Source organism: Lissotriton helveticus, chromosome 6, assembly GCF_964261635.1.
Source record: "Lissotriton helveticus chromosome 6, aLisHel1.1, whole genome shotgun sequence".
NCBI classification, from domain to species: Eukaryota; Metazoa; Chordata; class Amphibia; order Caudata; family Salamandridae; genus Lissotriton; species Lissotriton helveticus.
In genome coordinates, this window is record NC_136067.1 from 2,120,370,010 (window position 1) to 2,120,396,220 (window position 26,211).

The 26,211-nt window shown below is 48.3% G+C and overlaps 1 protein-coding gene across 1 annotated transcript in view; it reads left to right on the forward strand.

Moving 5' to 3' along the window:
* The first annotated feature begins 5,481 nt into the window (after positions 1 to 5,481).
* Positions 5,482 to 26,211, forward strand: part of LOC144763080 (uncharacterized) — a 397,233-nt gene continuing 376,503 nt past the window's right edge. Inside the window, exons 1-2 of the mRNA XM_078648381.1 lie at positions 5,482 to 5,759; positions 22,306 to 22,326. Of these exons, the coding sequence (XP_078504507.1) occupies positions 5,482 to 5,759; positions 22,306 to 22,326 (299 nt within the window). The remainder of the gene's footprint in view (positions 5,760 to 22,305; positions 22,327 to 26,211) is intronic.

Consider the following 26,211-nt stretch of genomic DNA (forward strand, 5'->3'; position numbering starts at 1 on the left):
GCTAACACCAGCAAAACATCTGAGGCACATCAGCAAAAAGTGGAAGGGAGACTCATGCCAAGGTGCCAGGTCTAACACGTGTTCCCTCCAGCTGAAATGTGGGGAGAACTATCCTACCACAGGTAAGCATGAGCGCAAAATCCGCTCCGATCGCGGATTTTGCGAATTTTCGGTAAATCCGCGATCCGCGAACTCTCGCGAATTTACCGAAAATTCGCAATTCGCGAGCGGCGGATTCCTCGGTCAAAAGTTCCCCCCTTGCTGGGCTGTAACTAATTTACGATGGCGCCGGCAAGCTGCCAGCGCCATCCTAAAGTTACTTAATTAGCTTCAGCAGGAAGCTCTAATAGATAAGATAAAGCAGGGGCTCGAGCGCCTGCTTTATTTTACCAATTAGAGCTTCCTGTTGAAGCTAATTAAGTAACTTTAGGATGGCGCTGGCAGCTTGCCGGCGCCATCGTAAATTAGTTACAGCCCAGCACAAAACGGTGGTGTCTTCTTGAATAAACATGAAGGGCAGGGTTCATTCTGGCACGACGGTCCTGGCACAAAAATTAAACCTCACTTACAGATATCAGTTAAGCATGTGCCCTAGTTGAAGCTTAAATTCAGTGACGCATTCATCGGCCCCAAAAACAATCGTGAGCGTTCTCAAGGCTGGGCAGATGTGCCTTCTTCCCAGACATACCATCGAAAATCAGCTGTGATGCTGGACATAGGCCTTTGCATCCTCGACTTTCACGAGCGCGATCAGTCTCTGACCTTTAATGCACACAAGAGGCATGTGCACTCGCATGGAAGCCCCGTCCGTTTGGCCCCGCCCACACACTCGAGGTGTGCACCGTCTTCCCGCCATTTACCCACTATGATAGGTCACTCAAGGGACCCCTGCGCCCTTCGGCGCGATTGCATAGTAACACACACCTGGTCGCTGTTGACAACTCTCTGGCACTTTAGGTAGCTGTAGTGTAGTAAAAGCACTATACATTTACCCAACGAGGTAGCACTTACTGATTATCCAGTAGAAAGTACTCCAGTTGAGTAGAGGTATGGCACAAAACGGTGGCGTCTTCTTGAATAAATACGAAGGGCAGGGTTCAATCTGGCACGATGGTCCTGCCATGGAAGCCCCGCCCCCAAATCCGCCGATCCGCTAAATCCGCGGATTTTGCGGATCCACGATCCGTGAATACGCAAATTCGTGAATCGTGGAGCCGCAAAATCCGCCCATGCTTCATCACTAAGGCGGAATCTATTCCAGGGAGATGTTCCACCGTGAAGTCCATACCCTGTAGGGAATGGACCACCTCAACAGTTTGGGGTTTTCACCCCTTATTTGCATCAACCATCTGAGGAGCCTGTGGTCTGTCTGAACCCATAAGTGAAACCCAAACAAGTAGGGTCTTACGTTCTTCAATGCCCAGACAACAGCAAATGCTTCTCGCTCAATTGCACGCCACCTCTGTTCCCGTGGAAGTAACCTCCGACTGATGAAGACTACAGGTTGGTCCCAGCCCTCCTCAGTCATCTGTGAGAGAACAGCCCCTACACCAATCTCTGAATCATCTGTTTGTACTAGGAATTCTTTGGAGAAGTCAGGAGCCAGGAGCACGAGCGCCGTGCCCATGGCAGTTTTCAGGGTGTCGAACACTTTCTGACAGGTGTCAGTTCAGATCACTTTCCTGGGCTGCTTCTTAGAAGTCAGCTCTGTCAAGGGGGCAACAATGCTGCCATACCCCTTGACAAACCTCCTGTAGTACCCGGTGAGTCCTAAGAAGGCCCTTACCTCTGTTTGGGTCTTGGGGGGTTCCCAAGCCAGGATGGTCTCAATCTTGGGTTGAAGGTGCGCCACCAGGCCACTCCCAACTTGGTGTCCCAAGTACACCACGGAACACTGCCCTATCTGACACTTGCTTGCCTTGATCGTGAGGCCTGCCTTGCGCAGTGCCATCAACACTTCCCAGAGGTGGCGCAGGTGTTCTTCTCATGTGCCACTGAACACTGCAATGTCATCCAGGTAGGCGGCGCTGAACTCCGCCAGCCCAGCCAACACCTGGTTGACCAACCTCTGGAAGGTGGCAGGGGCATTCTTCATCCTAAATGGCATAACCCGGAACTGGAAATACCCATCTGGTGTGGAGAATGCTGACCTCTCTTTGACCCCATCAGACAAGGCGATCTGCCTGTACCCAGATGTCAAATCAAACGTGCTGAGGTACCGGGCAGCCCCTAACCGATCTATGAGCTCATCAGCTCTGGGGATGGGGTGCGCGTCAGTCTTGGTGACTGAATTGAGTCCTCTGTAGTCCACACAGAACCGGAGTTCAGGTGTGGCTCCCGGCGCTGCAGACTTTGGGACCAAGACCACTGGGCTGGCCCAAGGACTGCTGGAGGACTCAACCACCCCAAGAGCAAGCATCTTTGAGACCTCCTCCTTGATGCAGGCTCTGACCCTGTCTGTTACTCTGTAAGCCTTGTGCTTTACAGGCAAGCAGTCTCCTGTGTCCACATCATGGACGCACCAATCTGTGACACCAGGAACCAGGGAAAACAGATCAGGAAACTGCTCCAGCAATTGGCGGCAGTCATCCTGTTGTTCAGGAGTCAGGGTGGGTGAGAGGTTAACTCCATCCTCTGACCCATCTCGCTCTGAGGCTACCAATAGGTCAGGAAGAAGCTCGGTCTCCTCCTCCATCCCATCATCGGTTGCCAAGAGCATGCCCACTTCGGACCTCCCCAAGTGGGGCTTAAGGCGGTTAACATGTAGGGCCCTCAAGGGGTTCCTGGGAGACTGCATGTCCACCAAGTAGGTGACAGGACTCTTGCGCTCCACAACCTCAAATGGACCTGTCCACTTATCCTGAAGTGCACAAGGCTCCACTGGGGCCAAGACCCACACCTTTTGTCCAGGTTGAAGCTCTACCAGAGTGGCATTCTGGTCGTAGCACCGCTTCATCTCTTTCTGGCTGGCTTCCAGATTTGCTTCAGCAAGTTGCCTGAATTGCCTGGTCTGGTTTCTAAAGGCCAGCATGTAACTGTATACATTCTGGGGAGGTTTCCTGGGAGATTGCTCCCAACCTTCCTTAACCAGACTCAGAGGTCCTCTCACTGGGTGGCCATACAGAAGCTCAAAGGGGCTGAACCCTAGAGACTTCTGTGGCACCTCACGGTATGCAAAGAGAAGGCATGGCAAGAGGACGTCCCACTTATGCCTCATGGGTCCTTCTAGGTCCATAATCATGCCTTTTAGGGTTCGGTTGAATCTTTCAACCAACCCATTTCCTTGGGGGTGGTAAGGAGTGGTGAACTTGTAGGTTACACCACACTCTTGCCAAAGGGATTTCATATACTTGGATATGAAATTGGTGCCACTGTCAGACACCACCTCTAGAGGGAATCCCACTCTGGAGAACATTCCCATCAGTGCTCGTCCCACCACGGGGGCCGTCACTGTCCTCAGAGGGATGGCTTCAGGGTACCGGGTGGCATGGTCCACCAAGACCAGGATGAACCTGTTGCCCATAGCTGTCTTGGGGTCCAGAGGCCCCACAATGTCAATTCCCACTCGCTGGAACTCACTAAGCCACCCCAGTTCAGACATGGCCATATGCATATCAGTCTTGACCCTGTGCCTCATGGGAACAGTCCAGACCGAACAGCAAAACACACAAGATGATGGACGGAATGTTGCACAATGGCAAAACAACGATGGACTAAACCCAGATCTGTGACTGGGGTGAATTTTTTGCCATTGTGCAACATTCCGTCTATTATCTTGTGTGTTTTGCTGTTCACCCTATGTAGAAAGGGTATGCCCAGACGTGGGTCCCGTGCTCACTAGGCCACTGGAGTCAAGCTATCCTGGCTGAAGACGGCTGATAGCCAGAAACCGGTCCTAGGATGCTTGATTCCGGTCCAGGGAGGACATGGCTTGGCAGTTCGGTCTGGACTGTTCCCATGAGGCACAGGGTCAAAACTGATTTGCATATGGCTTTGTCTGAACTGGGGTGACTTGGTGAGCAAAATAAAGATGGATTAAACCCAGATCTGTGACTGAGGGTGAATGTTTTGTTATTGTGCAACATTCCGTCCATCATCTTGTGTGTTTTCCTGATTGTTTTAAGGTGGGTTCAATTATTCTTTGTATTTGTCACTGAGCCTTCTCAGGCAGGGGTCTGTTTGTCCCTCTCCTCTCTCCCTGCTCCAGACTTGAACACTCTTCCCTCCTCTCCTTAAACAGAAAACAGTCAAACCTTAATATACAAATAGATGTCTGTCTTCTGTCGCGGTGTCAGACTGCTAACCTGCTTTAAGTGGGGGCTTCGAGACACCTTGTGAAGAGAAGAGTCACACTTTATGCCCCAACCTCCCTTTACATGGAAATTTCAGCATAAACTTCACAAGAAAAGCGGATTTGCTCTAATTGATCAGCACATCATTAAATGTCTTTTATACATGTATATAGACAATGTCTTACAGCTTAATTATCAAGTGCAACTCCGGTTTACAATGCTTATCCGCCTCAAGCATCAATTTTAGACAACCTGCCCATTACTGGTAATGCAGAGTATCTATCCCAACAAATCAAAAAACACCAGTGCACATATCATTCAGTCTCTGTATTCCTTGTATATTGAGCGCCAATATTTTCAATCCAAGGATTTATTTCTCCTTGATCCGCATAAATATTTCTTTTTTCAATCCAATGAAGCCTCGTGGTGTAGATAAACTTAAGACTTTATTTCATAAAATGTTTCACAGGCGACGCGCGTTTCGCCCCCTGCGGGCTTCCTCAAGGCAGATTTTCAATGTGGTCAGTGCTACGTAGTCAGCATCTATATATTCAGGTATCTTATAGTAACTTATTTTTCTCTTGAAACAAAGAGCCAGCAGAAAATATCACATCAGTATCTTTTTGATTTCAATATTGGAGCCATGATATGTTTTATCGCGAGACGCCGGAATTGAATCCTACGCGTTCTTCCACGGTCTGGCTTCCTCTGTTTCCCTTTCCCTGGAATTTTAGTCTATAAATATAATGTCCCGAGGTTTGCTGCAGAGTTTTTAAGTGTCTGTCATGGAATCTAAGGGTGTTCAACGTAGGTCAACATGTGTGGATCAAGAGATATTTTTAGAATTACTCTGTAAATAATTTCCTTGTAATTGAAACTATTTCTCTTATTTGGAAATCCTAAAAATCTAGCACTGATCCAGTCTGTCTGAAGTTACATTGTGCTCCCCTTCTCTACATTAGAGTGGTCAATCGTTTCATCTAAGAGCACGGCAACTACTACAGCTCGAAGACGCCCTACTGGGTCAAAAGTAGCGCTATATTAAGTGGATTTCATCCACTAATTGAAACACAGTGTGCAGGTGCGAGGAGTTTGTTATCTTATATCTAATTAGTGTGTCTCTTGAGTTTGTAATCAGCCCTCTTTCTTATCACCCATCTTTGTTTTCAGACCGAGCCTCACATGAGCCATGGCGGACCGAGGGAGCACATCTGGCGACATCCTGCTCCATGCCCTCGACAACCTCATCGATGATGAGTTCAAAAGGTTTAAGGATAAATTATCAGATATCGACTTCAAAGGGCGGCAAAACATCCCGCGAGGAAGCCTGGAGGGAAAGGGCCGGATTGACACCAAGAACCTCCTTGTACAGTTCTATGGCTCGGACTCAGCGATTGATGTGACCATCGAAGCCTTCACCAAGGTCAGCCTGATCGAGGCGGCAGCCAAGATCAGAGAGGAGCGACAGCATGGTAAGAGGGTGAGATCCTTCAGGATCACACTCCAAGGTCCACCTTGATGGGACAAATTAAAAGCACATTCACAGGTTTCTCATTTAGAGTATAGTACAAAGTATTTTTCTTAGCCAAAACATTTTGAGAATTCCACGTTGAAGCACCTTGAAAACATAGTTGGTCTGATGTCATCTGTTAGCCCCTCAGAGACTCTTCCTTGGGTTCTGCATGTTGTTGTTTTTTGAGTGCTTGTGGGCTGCAGCTGCCCTTCTGCACCACCACTACCTACTCTGAGCTAGCGCATTAACAAACTACTGATAGTAGTGTGAGAAGCATGGAGTAAGCTCATGCAATCCAATGTGAACAGTTGCAAAAGGGGACCCCCCACCAAGGTCCTGCCACACCTTTTCTCACATCCATGAAGTGGTATCAACCACCGGCACTATTAGAGGTCACATTGCACGTGCTCCTTACAGACCAAAAATCCTGGTTTTAGTTCTAAGTTGGAAAGTTGCTCTCAATAGTCTCTTTGAGTCTCTGAAATATCTTGGGCGAGCTTTAAAGACTTGACTCTTAGGAGAGGAGGTGGTGTGAAGCCCTAGGCCAAGATTCAAAGAGGATTTGCATCAGGTATGGCGCTGTCCTGCTCTCTCCCTGTCACTCGACACATTCTTGGCTGCTGCTCTACCTTTGTGGCACGTTTGTACATCTGGGCCAGAGTCTCGAGCTGTAGGTATCGCCATCATGACTGAGGGAACAGATGGGATGTCTCACGTTAAAGAACATAGCTTTAATGAGGCGCTCCTCTCTTCGTTCACCTATCTCCATGAGCCTTGAAGCCTGGCAAAATTCACAACTCGTATCCTTACTTTTCACCTTGTGGTAGAAGAGGCCTAAAACAGCAGAACTGCCTGTGCACACACAAGGTTAGTTTCTTAAAATATAGACAGGATCGACTAAATTCTGTAGTAACTGTTTGTTAGGTACTCAGACACAGGTGAGAGAAGTGACAAATGTATGTAAGTACATGGTATTTCTTTAGCAGAAATCTAGACACAAGGCAGCGGAGCGCTGTACAGGGTCAAAGACTGGAATACTAGAAATCCTCAAACTCCTTCCCAGGGGTCTTACCAATAAGTAGTCCATTCAAAAGCAGCAAAGAAATCAACAGAGAATCTGAAATATGAAAAGACATCTTTATTACAATTAATTGTGAGGCTACGTCGCCCACTCACCACTAAAGCAACTGAATGAGGCAGCCTCCTGAATGGTCTCAGCACAGACCTTTTATACCATTTATTATGCCTTAGGCACACATTTTCTCTTTGAAGTACATTATTGTTGGTCACTCCCAGGACGTGCACACAAAGCACTGTATGATGACAAACCCACTTTCAAGATAAGTCCAGGCCATAAACAATGTCCACATAATGCGTACATTCTCTAGCTGACAAGGCCGGATAAACCCAAAACAGTAAGATCACAGCCCATGTCATAAATAGTTTGTGGAGGCAGGAACAGGAACAGATGGAAGTAAGATAGGCATGTTTGTGTGTAGTAAATCTTTGCAATGTCCTGTGCTCTGATCTATAATCTTGATCAGCTAAAGGGCAGGAACTGGCTTGGCAAGGTTAGCCTCAAGCAACAGGGTCAGCTTTCGCCAGGTCATGCAGGAGTCAGCACAAACCCATGCTAAGGTTATGTCCTTAAATACTTGTTCTGCCACAGTGAGGGCCTACTGTAAGGGCAATCCACAAAATGGCTGCTATGCACAAGATGGAACCCGAGGGTTCAGAACAAAACCTTCAAATACACAGGGAATCCATTGGTGTAACATGACGAAAACACTTGCACTTGCTGAACTCACTGTTTACGGTCCGCTGTTACCAAATTCATAACAGAATCATGATATTTAAAACACAGGTTCAGAATTCAAGGAACCACGGACCATCCTTTTGCCCTTACATAGGCAATCACTCAGTCTATATCTGCAACTGTGCCCAAAGTCCGTTATAAGCCTCTTTGGAAGGCTTCTATTGTCCATCAAATCCGCTTCCATTGTCTTCTTCCGCGTTGGGCCTCTCGATTCAGGCCTTTTCATGAGAAAAAGTACTGCTTAGTTGGAGTGCCCTCCTGGCAAACACCCACAGCTCACTCGCAAGTCTCAATGTCTCAAAACAATGCACCAGTGTCTCTTCTTTGTGGCAGACACTACAAATGATGTGCTCTTCATTGATCATGGGCACAAAACATCTCGTGCAGATCCAAGCACTACTGAGAAACAACCTCTCAAGATCAGCAGCACTTTCAGACTCCAACACTCATTATTTAGTGTCAGAGGACGCTCAAGCTGCTCTCTCATGGGCACCAGAATATAGTGCCTTTCCGTCGGAGCAAAGGGAAAAGAGGTGTGTGTGTGGCCAAAACTCGGGCCAAGGGCTCAAGGGACTGTACACTGTCAGAGGTTTCCAGCACATAACAGGTAGAAAGCTCAAACAAACAGAAGCTCTCATTCTGTGGCAAACAAGGAACCAGCTCCTTTTATTTTTCTGCAACGCCTTCCGATGAAGCAAATGCCTTACTTGGGAGGTACCATTGACGGCACGCTGATGATCGCTGTCTATCTTTTTAGTTTTCTTCAATATCATTATAGCCAAATTTAGGCATGTACTGGTAAAAGTGCTGCCTGTCTTCTTCACAGTATGAAAACCATATCTGTGAAATTTATCATTATACCAAATCCATCCAACTGTTGTGCAACAATACGTATCATCATACGGGTCCCTTCACAACACAGGGGAACTTGTAATAGTAACAACATAAAACAAAACATACACACAAAAAAATGCACATGTCAAGCCATCAGATATACTTGCTGTATATCAAGCACAAAAAAAAAAAAATAGCACAGACAAAACAATAGCATATGTGTGAATAAGCGGTGACACACAGCACCATGGCACATGTACTTTATGCACTGTAAACCTGCAGCCCAAAACCCAATATTTGGGCCTGTCTAAATTTGTCAGGTCTAAAATCCTTACCCTCCTTTTGACAGTATGGCACCAGGCAGTGGGAGTCTGTTGTCAAATATAACTTTGCTGTCTCTCTTCTAACATACAGGACCAGCTAAAATATTTCACGATAGGGCCAAATACACAAACGAAAACATGAACATTTCTTTCCAAAGAAATTACACAAAAACACATCTCCTTTCAACTAACCAAACTCACGTGTCTTGTCAGCCTTAGAACAATCCATGAATGATCTGTAGGCAGAAGCAGAAAAATACACAACACAAAAAAAACATTTTAACATACACAAAAATAAATTTTCATTACTTAACTGTTACTCTCTTGTCAGTTCACCTCGCAACATCAAGCCACCTTATTTTTACCATTCTAAAAGAAATGGTTACACTGACACTCCATATTAATTTGGCACCTATAATTTCCACTGTGAAAAATAATTCCTAATTAGCAAATCATTTTCACTTAGGCCTGTAGCCTGTAGCCTTCAAAATTTTGGAAAAGGGCTGCATCTTATTTTCTATCTAAGACTTAATGCAACACTTCGTTTTTTGTCAAATAAACGCAACTAGCAAACATTACTTATCTTAGCGTGGAGACACAAATGTATCAGTTCTGCAGAGCATTTAACACGATGTTTGGGACTTTCAAAGAAACCCCTTTTTATTTTCCCTATTAAATTAAGTTCTTTCATTTTATTGATGTTCTCACGGAGAAACCAGAAACCCCACCTTTAGAGGCTTGTTCAGCAAGGTCATTCTGCATTCCTCGGAGGCAAAGTCCTAATTAAAAGGTCACAAATGTCAACATGACAGCCTTCTCCATTGTTTACAGGGAAACTAAAAGATAACATCTCAGCAGTGTGGCTCGAGCCAGCCTCTGCAATTCTCTCAGCCCTCAGCTTCTGCCACACTGAAGCTGTCAAAGCCAGAAGGCCTAACTAATTTCTCCTAACCTGTAATAATTCACTCTATTTTGAAAAATATTTTCTCTTTTTTAGGCGCTAAAGTTATCTCTATTCCCAGATTATTAAACTACATTTACTGTGAATAATTCACGAAACCTAATAACACACATACCAGTTTTTTTTTAGAGTAAATGCTTGATGCAATCCTATGGTACACACTTCATCAGTCTTAAATGAACAAACTTTTCCATAGGCCTAGCTGAAGCTAGAACCTTCAACCCTGATATAAAAACAAGCCTTTGTACTGGCACATTAACCCACTGAATCATGAGAAGGCACAACCTGCAAATATATATCAAAACATAAATGTATGCATTTACTGAAGCCTGAGACACTTTAAAAAGTACTCTAAATGAAAGCAAAATGCAGTTTAAACAGTGCTTTTACTCAAAATCAACTTTCATATTTTGGGCATTAAAAAATGAATATCCTACAATTTTCTTGCATAATATGTATTACTAGAATGTCTATTACATAACCATTGAGTCAGGCATTTGAAAATAATAACTTATACTTTATAAAAAAGAGCTTGCTTGCGCCTATGCCAAGGGGAAATTATACACACGAATGCTTGTCATTTTAGTGATGCAACATAACTTAAATCAAATTTTAACGCTAGGAGGTCATAGTATGAGTGTTAAGCTTTATAAATATTAAAAAATGATTTTTGTAGCACTTTTTTTTAATAATTATTTTTCATAATTAATAATTTTTTCTTCTAATAAAACCAATTATTACTTTATGTGATTGTTTTATAAGAGCCCGCTGCATCCCTTGCCTATCATTTAGATGCATTAACTCACAAACCTAAGCGCATATGCCAAACTTAAAACGCGTCACATTCCTGCGTCACATTTTTGCGCCACATTTATTTAAAAGGACGGTTATGCAAAATTCCACCCGTGTTTAACTGGAAAAGTGCTGGCTGAATGAACATTCCTATCAAATATACTGCAGCTGAAATGTTTGCCTATGAACATCTAATACAGTGCATCTAATGAAAATGCTGCAAATTTATTTATTTTTGTAAAAATAGACAATTTTGTTTTTTTTTTGTTTTTTTTTGGGGCCCTATTTATATCTATTGAATGTTTTTCCTAATTTTATCCTTTAAGCGTGTCACAGCAGTTTTGTATATGTGCACAATTGCTCATTCTACAAACTAAAGAGCAACACATACCCATCTTAGCACATTACATGTTTCATTTCTGTATCTTTTACTCAAGTTTCAACTCAACATTAACCAACCAGCATTTTACTTAACAGACTGAAAACATCAAGAAAACCAACAAACACACATTGGGCCCACTCCATACACAAACAGAAAGGAGGTCAAACACTCAGGACACACAATACAGCGCGCTTTAGCTAAATAGAGCTCATAAGTTGGAGTTCCAACCGGAGGTATAAGACATGAACCCTCCAATCGGGAATCCCTGTTGCAACGTAAACAAAACCAAATACCAAATTTGCTATGATTAGGCATCTACGCTCACTAACCAAGCTTCAAACTTCAAGGGGCTATCTCTATCAATACACTCGCAAATGTACGAGGCCCTCGGTTTTTGAATATTGCAATGTTCAAATAAACTAAGAACTAAGAACTAAGGACTGGGAGCGACCCACTTATACTTCAACTAAAGCAGATGGAGAAAAGTCTCTTCATTACCTGCCTACACAAATTGCTATTCGCATATACAAACCTATACAAACCTATCAAAGATATACCAAACAAATAGTTGTCCAAATTCTAACTGCCAAATTCTAACTGCACTAACAGTCTCTTTTTAAAAAAAAACACTTACGCCAAAAAGGTTCCTCAGTCAGGAGTGACATCTTTTGGAGAGTTTAAGTCAGAAAAATCAAAAATATACTGGGCCGCAGAGACAAAGAATCCTCCAGAACCTCTTTTCGTAGATTTCTGTCTTGCCTGCCCCAGTAGATTTCTGTCCTCTGACAAGATTACTCCTCCAGATAGTCACTTCTTGATGAGGCCCATCGTTGGTCGCGCCATCTGGAATACTAGAAATCCTCAAACTCCTTCTCAGGGGTCTTACCAATAAGTAGTCCATTCAAAAGCAGCAAAGAAATCAACAGAGAATCTGAAATATGAAAAGACATCTTTATTACAATTAATTGTGAGGCTACGTCGCCCAGTCACCCCTAAAGCAACTGAATGAGGCAGCCTCCTGAATGGTCTCAGCACAGACCTTTTATACCATTTATTATGCCCTAGGCACACATTTTCTCTTTGTAGTACATTATTGTTGGTCACTCCCAGGACGTGCACACAAAGCACTGTATGATGACAAACCCACTTTCAAGATAAGTCCAGGCCATAAACAATGTCAACATAATGCGTACATTCTCTAGCTGACAAGGCCGGATAAACCCAAAACAGTAAGATCACAGCCCATGTCATAAATAGCTCGTGGAGGCAGGAACAGGAACAGATGGAAGTAAGATAGGCATGTTTGTGTGTAGTAAATCTTTACAATGTCCTGTGCTCTGATCTATAATCTTGATCAGCTAAAGGGCAGGAACTGGCTTGGCAAGGTTAGCCTCAAGCAACAGGGTCAGCTTTCGCCAGGTCATGCAGGAGTCAGCACAAACCCATGCTAAGGTTATGTCCTTAAATACTTGTTCTGCCACAGTGAGGGCCTACTGTAAGGGCAATCCACAAAATGGCTGCTATGCACAAGATGGAAACCGAGGGTTCAGAACAAAACCTTCAAATACACAGTGAATCCATTGGTGTAACATGACGAAAACACTTGCACTTGCTGAACTCACTGTTTACGGTCTGCTGTTACCAAATTCATAACAGAATCATGATATTTAAAACACAGGTTCAGAATTCAAGGAACCACAAGACAATGTAAAGACATTGAGTGGCAGGAGACATTGTTTTGTGGCATCACAGTAGGGGAGACTACTACTCCCAGCCAGCACCTGTCTGCAGGAGGGGCCACAGCAATGTCAGTTCCGGCGCAGGAGTGCCTTAATTTAGTGGCAGGCTCCCACGGTGCGGGACGTGTCCGGGCAAAGCCCAGAGGAGGCCAGGCTGGGTCCCCCTCCTGGTTTTGTGCCACAAAGAGTCCCAGGACCCCCCTCAGCATATCCTTGCGCAGTCATCCATTTGAGAGGTGAGATCCTGGTTACCTAAGGACGGTACATGGCTTTTCTATCTACTTTGGGGCCAGGTGTACACGTAGTACCTAACCACCTAGCCAGTTTGCGTGCACATGCTGATCTCTTTACCTTCTGACATAGGCTGTATGTTTGAAGGTCATTGTGTTATAAGGATTCCACCTGTGCCTACTGTACCATAGAGTCCACTGTTCTCTTAAAGGGCTCCCTCTACCCAGTTTGGCGCTATGGGGAAACGCAAGACAGCAGCATGCGGCACCGGCAATTGCGACCATGGACTGCTTTCTGCAGAAAGCTGCGGGGGGTCTCAACAAGTAGATTGAGGTGGTGACCCGCAGGCAATCGCGATCCCCCGTTAGTCATCCTGACCCACGTATTTCCTGTTTGGAATCTGGACAGGCCCCGCATTGTGTACTTTTGACGTGATGGAGCCAATGTGGGAAGGTAGGATCTGACTTTTTTTCTGGTGTTTTGCTGGTTTTTGACTAGTCTGACTGGGATCACGCTAATCAGGACTCCGTCTATCTGCTTTCTCCCTTAAATTGGTAAGTCTGTACTTTACTCCAGATTGGATTCCGGGGTACCCTTATCAGTCCCTAGTATATGCTACACAGGTACCAAGGGCATAGGTACCCCAGAGGACTCACTTGGGCCGCAGCATATATTATGCCACCCATGAGAGACCATTTAAACTGACACCAAAACTTTGCTACTGCAAATTGTGTAAGCTGGTGCTTGCACCACTTACTTGTATATAGTATCCCTATATTGATACATATATCACTACACCTAAAACCTATCAGTAATCCCTATGGCAGGCCTTATCAATCCTGAAGGCAGGGTGCTGGGTTTATAGTGAGTGGGTTTCCCTGCATGAGTAGGGCCCCTCTGCACTGCTCGGAGTCCATTCTCCGGGGCTGTCTGTGATGCAGCCAGACATATATGTTTAAGTGCATTATGACCTTGCGGTAAAATGCAACTTTGAAATTGTTGCGCAGAAACATTTTGTGTTTGCTGTCAAACACCTTAGAATCATACCTCCACACCAGTAACTGGTGTGGGAGGTATGATTCCTCCCTTCCACGAAGACATGCGTGGGTCACCGGTCTACCCGGTACCAGTATTCATAAACCGGGCAGCACAAAACGGATGCTGTCAGCCACAGACATGCGTCAGCTCTACTGCTGCTGAGTCAAGCTCGAACAGGGGAAGGCATGACAATAGGTTTCCTGTCACAGGGAGGTACAACCACCTCCCAGACAGGCTTTAGTGTATTTGGGCTGTGTGGGCACACTCTTAGGGTGCCAGAAAGTCTGCACTGGGGGCACATTTGGTGTCCCTGTGCATAGACCTGCTCAAACCGGTTCAGGAGCCATTTGGCTCCGGCTCTGGCGCAAAACTGGACAAAGGACATGGTTGTAGCCACCCCTCTGTCCTGCCCCTCCCATAGGAGGGACCCCTGAATCTGTCCTACCTCTTCCTGTGGGTATACAATTGGACACCTGGCTACAGGACTTTAGACTATACCTGGACAAGATTCTACAAAGAGGTAACTCAGAGGCATATTATCAAGGACCGGTGTTAAAATTATCGCCGTTTTATCGGCAGGAAACTGACGATAAAACGGCGATAATGGGCTTGATAATACTCCCTTGTTAACTCCCATAGAAGCCCATGTTCTCATGTTAACATTAAGCGGGCTTCTATGATAATTATATGAACACCTAAAGGGGCGGGGAGCTAATCAACAAGTGTACACAAAGACAAAATTCACTTTGGAAAATCAACAATTGTTGAAAACACTGCCCTCACTCACACACAAATGTGTGTGACATGCTTCATCATTGGGTCTGCTTACAAAACGCCCCCGCGTAGCCACGCTGGGGACGGAGCATAGGGAGGGGGAAACATAAAACAAGAGACAAAGACAAACAAAATTGTGACAGACAGTGATCACAATCAAAAGTGTTGCACTGCCGGACTAGGTAAGTGATAGACAAAAAATGTGCAGTAAGATAGTGCTCTTTAAAACTGGCTCATGGATACCTATTCGACCTTTATTCAGTGGTTCCATGGTCAGGATTAAAAAATAAGTGAAGGATGAATAAGTGTTTAGGCAGGAAGTCAGGATCCTAAAACACTCCTCCTTATACTGCGGTGGTCAACATGTTTCGACCATCTCAGTGTGCTTCTAATGTCAATGGTCACGTCAGTCTTCTTCAGGACAATCTATCTGCCCAGTCCTACACTACCCTCTTACCTTAGTCTGGTTTTTAGAGGGGACCCAAGTGGAGGGAAATTCCACCAACATGGAACACCATTACGAGTTTATTCTCTCATTTGGCTTGAAATGGCGTCAGGCGGGGGGAGTTCCAGAGAACACAACTGTTCCGGTGAAACTCCAGCTGCATCTATGCCTGCTAGCTGAAAACACCGTGAAGGTGGGAATTAACAAGGGCGTATTATCAAGCCCATTATCGCCGTTTTATCGGTAGTTTCCTGCCGATAAAATGGCAATAATTTTAACACCGTTCCTTAATAATATGCCCCCAAGTACTTTGACTGTCTGCACGATGCTGGATGGCTGTCTGCACCGCTGGATGACTGAAGAATCTCCCTTGGAGTAAAGGAGTTACTCCACTGCAAAAGCAGGCACCTTACCCGCATCTGACCGGTTTGCATCTCCCGAGCTCCTGAGCACTCCGAAGATTTCTGCAACACAGGAGGTGGGTCCTTGAAGGTCTTCGAGATCGATCTGCCCTTCCAGCGAAGTTGAGGCCAGTATCCCGTGTGGGGACCACGTGACCCGTACCCCTCTGCACTGCGTTCTTTTGCCAAGGCAAGCACTTACTAGCATTTCCTGAAGTAGTGCTTTGGACTCTGAATAGTCCTTACCTCGAGCAGCATTTCCTCCAAAGATCTCTGGCCTCCTCGCACCGTGTGCTCCATGGGCCTGTGCTTTGTAATCCTGCTTGGGGTCTCCTCGCGATCCCTTGTCCGTTGACCTGTGGGTCTTGGCAAGGGTTATCTCTTGATTTTGTGGTCTCGCCTGGTTGCTCCAGACGTGCCCTGACTCTCCAGTTCTTGGGGAGTCCTCTGGACCTTGCTGGTCCCACCGTAACCTGTTTCCTTTTTCTGTTTGGATTGCCTTGGCCATGGCTAGTTGGTGTTCCATCTGGACATCGACCTCTCAGCACTCGACATCTTTCATGGGACAGCTCACCTCTGTACTTTGGTAATCCTCAACGTCTCCTGGTCCTCATGGCTGAAGAATCAAGCCGCACCTCATCTCACCTGAAGCACCCAACATGACTATTATTGCGCCTGCCCCCCCCCTGCTGCTTCCTACCCGCCCCTGTCGTCAAAGGGAGGACCCCAGGCAGTGGCGCTCTCTATGGAAGCTGCTGGGATAAAGTGTTGCCAAGTGAAGTACCAACTTGCCCGCTAGGAGAGAGTCTGGAGTAGATGGGGTCACCCCCTCCATCAGGGCCTCAAGGGCGCAGTCCCAGAGCTCAATTATTATTCATTTACCACCAGAAGCAACACTGTACGTTGTCCTTGGTAACACACCAGTGCTCAAGCCCGGTTCCACCAAAGACTTTTACCAGCTAAAAATAAAGTCTTGCACTGGTTGAAAAAAAAGACATGTCTGAGAACTAGAGTGGAGAAGCACACCATTATGGCCCGGAGGGGGGCCTGGGTAGAAGGGTCAAAAAAGAGCTGCAGCGGAGACTGTGTAATAATCAACTTTAACCAGCCGCATTTGGCACAGGAATCCTTGATTCGGCCAGGGACTGTTCCACATTTGGCCCTGTTTCTTCCATCATGGCTCTTCCCTGGGCTTCTTTTATTGACCCCCACCCCTGGCTTTAACTCCAACCCCATGGTGCACTATGAAAGTTTCACGTACAGCCCCACAGGAGCGGTTTCATCCCCCTGCACCGGTCCAAGCCTTCAATGCTTTCGCATCCCTAAGGCATCTTGATAGCTATGATTGACTTGCAGAACCTGTAACCACGATCCCCATAGCTTCATCTTCGTCATCAGCCCCTCTGCACCATTGGATTTTTGTAATCTCGTTTCCTCAAACATAGCTGGCCTGGCTAGCAAGATCACAGTTAAAGAGTGGTGCTTTTTTGTTAAAATGTTTAATTTTATTTGTTTGTCAAAGTCCTGGGTTATTGATAATTCCCCCTTTTTGGAAGGGTATAAGCCTTTCTCAGTTCCCGCAATTCCTTCAAGGTTGGGCAGTGGAAAGGTGTGGTGAAGCGGCCAGGCCAGCTGACTTCAGAGCACAGGGCTCACGGTTTGATCCCCGGCTCCGGGGGCAGCTCAGCACCAGGTGACTCTGGGCAACAGCTCACTTAATTTCCACCGCGGCCCCCAGCGACTTGAAACCCGTAAAGGTGAGTAGTTTGCGCTTTACAAATACGGATTTACGTTTATTTTTTACAGAGCCAAGAATCTATCTCCATGCAATCGCCGATCAATTGTCGGTCCCATCGCCCAAAAGTCAACATGACCGGGTACCGAGGTAGTTTGACTCAGGTTGTTTTTTAGCGGCCAGGACGCTTAAAAAGGCACTGCATGCTACCCCTAGAAACAATGTCTTAATTAGAATATACAGAAAGCAGGACAGAGTGGCCCTTCATACCGGCAAGGAAGCCCTGAAGGAGGATGCCTGGAGCAAGCTCTTGGAAGCCAGCGCTATCAAGAGCAGCACCGAGTTCTGGAGTGTCATCAACTATCCCCTACTGGGGGATGGAAACAGCCAACACATTGGACACCCACATTACAGAGAATGACTGGGTCAGCCATTTCGAGGGTATATTTGGGGGTCCGACCGTTCAGTGCACTCCTTCTGGAACAGGTAATGCAAAATCAGCTCTGATAGTCTCAGAGGGTGAAGTGAGGCAGGGAATACGTGGTATGACCCGCAACAAGGCTCCTGGCCCGGATAGAATCCCCCCAACCTCTATATGTCCCATATGGATTTCTGGGGGTCAGTACTCACCCCTGTTATAAATGCGGCCGTTAGGTCCGGCCCCACGGCCTCATGGGCTACCTCCATTATCGTTCAAGTGTTTTAAAAGGGGAATAGAGACAGCACACATTGTTACAGGCTGCATTCCTTACTGGACTCAGTGGGTAAAGTTGTTGGAAGGATTGTGCTGGACAGGCTGTCTACATGGGCCAGAGAGAATAACATTTTGTTGGATGCACATTATGGCTTCTGCCCCGATCATTCAACGTTAGACCAATGCCTGAATCTTTTCATGTCAAGGAACAAATATACAGTCGCACGCCCAGTACAATCTTCCTGGCCTTTCTGGACCTCTGTTCCGCATTTGATTGCGTAAATAGATGCAAGCTGTGGTGGATTCTGCTCTCTATGGGTGTTAATAGAGACATAGTTTTCTTTTTTCAAGATCTGCCCAGGTACACCGTGCGAAATTCAGGTGATCAGAAGGTCTCACATGCCTTCCCCACGTGGAAGAGGTCCACCAGGGTTGCATCTTGGCCCCTTTTTTATTTAACATCTACATCAATAACGTGGAAAAGACCTTACTTGAGACCAAGGTGGATTATCCTCAGGTGGGACAGCGAGGTCTCCCAGTTCTGCTGTACACAGACAATGCTGTTTTAATGGCCAGGACCGAATGGGGCCTGCAAACCCTTTTAAATTCTTTTGTCCATTTCATGAGGAAACATGACTTGAAGGTTAACAATTCCAAGTCCTATATTATGCAAGTGGGGGCCTGTACTAGCTTACACCATTAAGGTATGGTCGACACCGATCCCAAAGTCGAGTGTCTTTTCCTACTTGGGGGTTTTGATAGATGCCAAATTGAAATGGGGGCCCAACTCACTAGAAAGAAAAATGACCTGGCCCGGAACACTGCAGCCATAATTTTGCCTCTGGAATATGGAGAAGACTAGTAGGGGCCCTACTAAAGCTTTATAGGGATAAGTGCATCTCCAAGGCACTTAATGACAGCGAAATCTGGGGGTATATTAACTCAGTTGATCTTCAAATTGTAGAAAATAGGGGTCGTGACTTGGAGCGTCAAGATGGCGGTCACACTCTAAGAGTCCTCCGGACCCCTCCGTCATCCGCTCCAACCTCTATCGCCATTGGCAGCCATCCTGTTAGTCCTGGCACCATTGGCGTGGGTCTCCCTTCCATTTTTGCTGTTGCCTCATGTATTTTTGCTGGCGTTAGATGCTTTGGGCACTGTGTCACCGATGTCCAGTGCCACAGTGCAATTATTATGGAAATTTCTAAAGCGCCTGGTTACGCCCACCGGCGTGTCCCCGGGCTGTGGTGAGGGGCAGCGAGCACAACCATAATCCATTAATCTAGTGTAGAACAAAATAGATTGGTTTTTAGAGCTCTCCGGAACTTAGCCTCCGAAGGTTCAAGACGCAATTCCATAGGGAGCCTGTTCCAGCTCTTAGCTGCAAGATGTCTAAAAGATCTGCCTCCCATTTGAACTGTCTTGATTTTGGAACAGTTACTAGGCCAACACCGGTAGATCTAAGTCCCCGACTAGGTTTATACGGTGTGATGAGGCTCAGCAAGGGGGTGGGCGCCTTGCCCCCAATAATGCGATGACATATGCATAGCGCCTTAAAAGCAATCCTCTCCCTGATGGGAAGCCAGTGGAGAGCCTTTAAGGCGGCTTTGGAGGCTGTTCTTTTAGGGAGCCTCAGTACGAGCCGTGCTGCGGCATTCTGTAACACCTGCAGGCGACTTAGACCTTTAACCGTAGTCCCCAGATAGAGAAGGTTAGCATAGTCTAGCCGTGAGGTCACTAGTGCATGCACCAGCGTACGTCTCGCACCAACCGGAAGCAAATCAAGAGTCTTCCGCAGGTTTTTGAGAACGCCAACACATGTCCCAACCGCACGACCAATCTGGGGAGTAAATGAAAGGTCCGAGTCAAACATTACCCCAAGATTTTTGGCCTGCTGGCAGGGTACAGGAGTGTTGTCAAGGCATGCCGGCCACTACGTTGATGTCCACACAGACGGGTCGCCCCCTACCACGAGCACCTCAGTTTTGGCACCATTCAACTTCAGGCAGTTGTTAGACATCCAGGAAGCAAGCTCCTTCATGCAAGCACTGAGGTTGGATGCCGCCACCTCAGGCGCCCGCGACGACCAGTTGAGTGTCATCGGCGTATGACACAATTTGCAGGCCATGACTCTTCACGATGTTCGCTACAACGGCCACATAAAGGTTGAACAGGGTTGGACTCAAGGCAGAGCCCTGAGGCACTCCTTGGTCCAAGTTGATCATACGGGAGTAATACTCCCCCTGTCTAACCTGAAATCCCCTATTAGACAGAAAAGATTGGATCCACTTCAGCACAGTCCCCACGACTCCACCTTTGTTCAGACACTGTAGCAGAGTGGAATGAGCTACAGTGTCGAACGCTGCACTCAAGTCGAGTAAAATAAGGGCCATTGTGTGCCCCCTAGTGCTCCCTATTTTACATAGATATATTAATCAGTGGTTCCATGTTTGGCTATTTCGTTTACTTGTCAGATCCTAGTCTAGTGCACTGAGTGTGCCCAGGGTGTGTAAATCCAAATGCTTCTGGTGGGCCTGCAGCATTGGTTGTGCCACCCACTGAAGCAGCCTTGTAAAATGTGTCAAAAGCTCTGCCTTTGCAGAACCTGCATGCAGTCTGGTACTGTTATGCTGACTGGGCAAGTGCACCCATTTCAGCTGGAGGGAACAAGTGTTAGACCTGGCACCTTGGCGTGAGTCTCCCTTCCACTATTTGCTGATGTGCCTCAGATGTTTTGCTGGTGTTAGCTGCTCAGGGCACTGTGCCACTGCCAATCAGTGCCACAGTGCAAGTGCTCCCTATGAAAAATGTATACATGTAATTGATTTCCATGAATGGCTTATCTGATTTACTGTCAGACCCCAGTAAAGTGCACCAGGAGTGCCAGGGCTTGTAAATACAAATACTGCTAGTGGGCCTGCAGCACTGGTTGCGCCACCCACAGAAGCAGCCTTTTAAAATGTGTCTAGGGTCTGCAATTGCAGAACTTGCGTGCAGTCAGGTACTGTCATGCTGACCGCGCAAGTACACCTATTTGCCAGTCCCTAAACCTTCCCTTAACTTCATATTAGTCATCCCTATGGTAGGCCCATGGGCAGGGTGCATTGTAAGTATAAGGCAGGACAAGCCCCGATGTGTGTGGCATGTCCTAATAGTGAATTACACCCATTTTAGTTTTTCACTGTTGCAAGGCTACCTGTTCTCCATAGGTCAGAATGGGCTGCTAGAATTATTACAGTTTATAATCCTAACTGACTCAGAGAACATGGTAGAAATTCGAGTTTAGTATGCCTGGACTCAAAATGATAAAATGCATCTTTTAGTGAAGTCCGTTTTAACATTCTGTGTTTGTAAATACCACCTTTAGAAAGTAGGTATTTGTTTGTCTAACCTTTCAAGCCTGCCTCTGCTAGGTTGTATATTCCTTTGTCTGGTTTTGTGAGTGACAGGGCTGGGGGATTCCAAGAGACAGGGTGAGTCAGCCCAGTGGTGATTAGAGAGATCTGCATCTAGATGGGAGGGAGGAGTTGCACCTAAACCTTGAATAGGGCTGTGCCTGCCTTCCACAATGCTGGCTCCACCTCCTGGGAAGCAGCTGATGTCTCTGCCCTGCACACTGAAAGAAGAGAAGGAGTCCTGTCAACAAAGTGCTCCAGGACTGTACTTGCCTTCCACAATGCTGGCTCCACCTTCTATGGGGCATCTGATGTTTCTGTGCTGCACTGTGAAAGGAAAGGAGAAGCCTGGTAAACAGAGTGCTTCAGAACTGGTTTGGAGTGGGCAAAGGCCCCTCTCCCGTCAGAGAACAAAGGATTTTGGGGTATAAATATTGGGAGCCTGATCCCATAAAATTAGATCACTTTTGGACTACAAGAAGAAACCTTTACTGAGTATCGCAAGGAGCTGGAAGCACGACGCAACAAGATCGAAGCGTGCCACCGTCGTTGCTGCTGCCATTGCACTTCGGAGCAAAGGTGTTGCCGCTGGAGTTGTCGCACTGCACCGCATTGGGAGAAGTGTGCTGCAATGAAGAGGAAGCGCGTCGCCGTCACTGCTGCCTGCCGTTGCACTTCGGAACAAGGGTGTCGCTGCTGGAGTTGTCGCACTGCACTGCATCGATAGAAGAGTCTCGCAACGAGGTCAGAGCGTATCGCTGTGCCTGCCGTCACACTTCTGAGCAAGTGTGTCGCCGCTGGAACTGTCGCACTGCACCGCATTGAAGAAAAGCGCCTTGCATCCCCGAGAAGCACGCCGCTGTCGTAGCTGCTGCCGTAGCATCGTGAATGTTGCCGCTGTAGTTGTCGCATTGCGTGGAAGCTTCACGCATGGTGGGAGAAGAGTGTTGCAGCCAAAGCTGTTGTCGTCGTATTGCTGAACAAGGGTGTCGCAGCTGCAGTCCACACATCGAACGGAGAACTTCTTACATCCCTGAAGAAGCGTGCTGCATCTGGAAGATCTTTATGTCTTTCTTTGCACAGGAACTTTGCCGCATTTCCCTCGCTGCGACATTGCTTGTCGTGGAAGCGCAACGCATCGTAAGGTACATTGAAGCAAAGTGTAGCATCTTAAGAACTGAACTGAACTAAGCTAAAACTACCCTTTTTAAGGATAGTATTGTGGATTTCTGTCGTTTAATGGTCTTGTGTGGTTTCCATGTGTAGTGTTGTCACTGGTTTACAGTATGTGGTCACAAAGGCTTTACACACTGCCTCTGAGATAAGCCTGTCTGCTTGTGCCAAGCTACCAAGGGGGTGAGCAGGGGTTAATTTAGGAGTGTACCCCATTACCCTGACTAGAGGAGAGGGTCCCTATTTGTCACAAGTACCTACCTGTGCCAACTAGAGACCCCCAAATCTAAAGCATCCTCTCGCTGTGCCTCATTGCCAGCAGCCATACTACACCTGGCCGACCGATATACTGCTGTGGCATCGTGCATCTGAGTGCATTTCCGGACTTTGCTCCTAGGCCTCTGAGCAACCCAGCTTCCATCATGGCGGGACGCATATAACGAGGCCCGTGCCTGGCTCCAGAGTTGGCTCCTGTGACCATCTGTGTGGCGGATCGTGGCCCTTCTGGTCTAAGCTCCACTGCAGGATCGGGGTGCCGGGGCGGGTCGCTCTCTGGGCCGCGGGCCTGTGGTTGTCCGGCGTCCCTGTGGCCTAAAGGGGAGAGAAGTGGCACGGCACTGAGGCCTTGGCTATCCCCCCTCCCTTCGACCAGACCCTTGGCGTCAGTGCGGCTGTGTCAGCTGATCCGCAGTAAGAGGGAGGGGGATCGGCCACAACACCATGAGGCGGGGCCCTCTGAGCATGCCCCCCATCCTGTGGTGAAAACTCCAAAACCCTGCGAAACCCGACAGCTTCCACCAGGGACCTATGCTGTGTGTCCGGTGCGGTGGCCGTCCTCGCATCCGACAGCAGCAAGAATCCGGGCCCGCCGGCACAGAGGGGCACCTGGTGCATTTGTCTCCCATGGCCTGGTGGCAGAAATCCTGAACCCTGTGAACCCCAACAGCATTTACCGGGGACTCACGCTGAGTGTTCTTGTAGCAGCCGCCCTTTGCCTCCAGTAGCAGTGGGACTTCGGGCCGCTGGCACAGAGGAGCAACTGGCGCCTGCACATCCCTTGGCCTGGTGAGTCAGGTGGAAGGCAGTATGCGAGGGGAGGGGAGCCTGTCCTGCTTGGAAACTCCCACCTTGTCGCTGAAATGGCGTAGGTCCTGAGACTCTGCAACCAATTGACCCCGGGACCGGGTGAGCCACTGTGGTGTTTAAGCTGTTGCGCTCGAGCAGCAGGGGGCTCCGGGGAGTTTCCCACTCCTTCTCAGAGAGGTGAGACTCATAGGTCTGCTTTACTCTGCTGCTTCACTCTGCGATCTAGGGCCTGGAGGACCTGAGACAGGCCCAGCCTCACGTTTCCTCGGCCCGGCGAGCGGTGGGGACTGCAGACACGCTGGGCAGCCTGGCCTCCAGGCCGTGGGATCTGCAGCAGGGGCACATCGGCTTGGGTACCCTGGCGGCTTGGTGCAGTGAGAACTGCGAGGCGGCAGGCAGTGAGAGGGTCGGCTGCAGGATTGCACGGCTGCGGCCCTTGAAGGTCTCCCTCCCATTTTGTGTGGCCCATAGTCTCGACCCTATTGCTGGGTGGTGACTTGCCCCTGAACACCCTGTGGGAGCCACCATCCATTGGGATCATAGACCACAGCGAGACCAATCTGGGTATCCTCCTGGGGAGGAGGGGGGCTGCCTGATCAGTGCCCCGCATGGAATGTGTGACTTGAGCCCCATGTTGTGACTCCTGTAGTGGTGCTTACTTGAGGCTCTGCCCCGTAGCGCTGACCGTACAAGGAACTGGGGCCTCCTGTTTGAGCCTGGGCACCTGCGGACCACGTCCTCCGTAGCTGGTGTACTGGACCCACATCTCGCCCTCCCCATCTCCACTGAATCGGTTGCGCCCCTGGACGGAAGCAGGATCTTGTGCGAAGCGTAGTGGGTAAGGCCCCAGCCCACAACCCGGCACCTTGAGGAGGTGGGGTTTTTCCCCCTGATCCCAGTTGGCTCTAGACATCAGCGCTCGTCCTGGGGGTTCCCGCCAACTGTTGACGTTCACCTCTGCGGACTTCCGAGGATCTTGGGAAGATGCGCTATCCAGGGCCCCAGGTCTCAGACCCCTACAGACTTTTCAATTGAAGCCAGGGGCGCTCACCTTCCTGCGGCCTGCAAGGACCGGCACCGGAATCACCCCACTCCTGACCCCCTGCTGGTACACCACCGACCTCATTGCATCTAAATCTCTGGGCGCAACAATAGTTTGGGGCAACTTCAATGCAGTTCTCACTCCCCACTTCGACACTACCAGCTCACTGTTCACTGCAAGAACCGCACACGCCAAGCGCTTGGCAAATTGGGCGGATTCCTGGGCTTGTGAGATGCCTGGAGAATCTGGCACCCCCAGAGTAGACAATTCAGCCATACATAAGCTGCACACCGTACCCATCAATCAATCAATCAATCAATCACCGAAATTTGTATAGCGCGCTACTCACCCGTAAGGGTCTCAAGGCGCTGAGGGGGAGGGGGGTCGCTACTGCTCGAACAGCCAGGTCTTGAGTTGTTTCCTGAAGGAGAGATGGTCCTGGGTCAGCCGAAGGTGAGTGGGGAGGGAGTTCCATGTCTTGGCTGCCAGGTAGGAGAAGGATCTTCCTCCGATGGTAGATTTCCGAAATCGTGGGACGGAGGCGAGGGCCAGGCTGGCAGATCGGAGCTGGCGGGTGGGTGTGTAGAATGTGAGGCGGTCGTTGAGGTACTTCGGGCCCATGTCGTGGAGAGCCTTGTGTGCGTGGGTGAGGAGTCTGAACGTGATCCTCTTGTTGACGGGGAGCCAGGGAAGGTCTTTCAGGTGGGCAGAGATGTGGCTGCGGTGAGGGATGTCCAGGATGAGTCGTGCTGAGGCGTTCTGAATGCGCTGGAGTCTTTTCTGGAGTTTGGCTGTGGTTCCAGTGTAGAGGGTGTTCCCGTAGTCCAGAAGGCTGGTGACGAGGGCCTGGGTTACCGTCTTCCTGGTATTGGTGGGGATCCATCTGAAGATCTTTCGGAGCATGCGCAGGGTGTTGAAACAGGATGATGAGACGGCGTTCACTTGCTTGGTCATCGTGAGGGAAGAGTCCAGGATGAAGCCCAGGTTGCGTGCGTGGTCAATTGGTTTGGGTGCGCTTCCTAGGGCAGGGGGCCACCAGGAGTCGACCCAGGCGGAGGGAGAAGGTCCGAGGATGAGGACTTCCGTCTTGTCTGAGTTCAGATTCAGACGGCTGACCTTCATCCATTCGGCGATGTCTCTCATTCCTTCCTGGAGGTTGGCTTTGGCGGTGGCGGGGTCGTTGTTGAGGGAGAGGATCAGCTGGGTGTCGTCGGCGTAGGAGATGATGTTGAGGTTGTGTTGGCGGGCGATGGCTGCAAAAGGGCTCATGTAGATGTTGAAGAGGGTGGGGCTGAGTGAGGATCCTTGCGGGACGTCGCAGATGACTTTGGTGGCCGCGGATCGGAACAGGGGGAGGCGGACTCTCTGGGTTCTTCCGGCGAGGAACGAGATGATCCACTCCAGTGCCGCTCCTTGGATTCCGGTGTTGCTGAGGTGTTGTATCAGGGTGCTGTGGCATACGGTGTTGAAGGCTGCTGAGAGGTCCAGGAGGATGAGGGTAGCTGTTTCCCCATTGTCGAGCAGGGACCTGATGTCGTCGGGGGC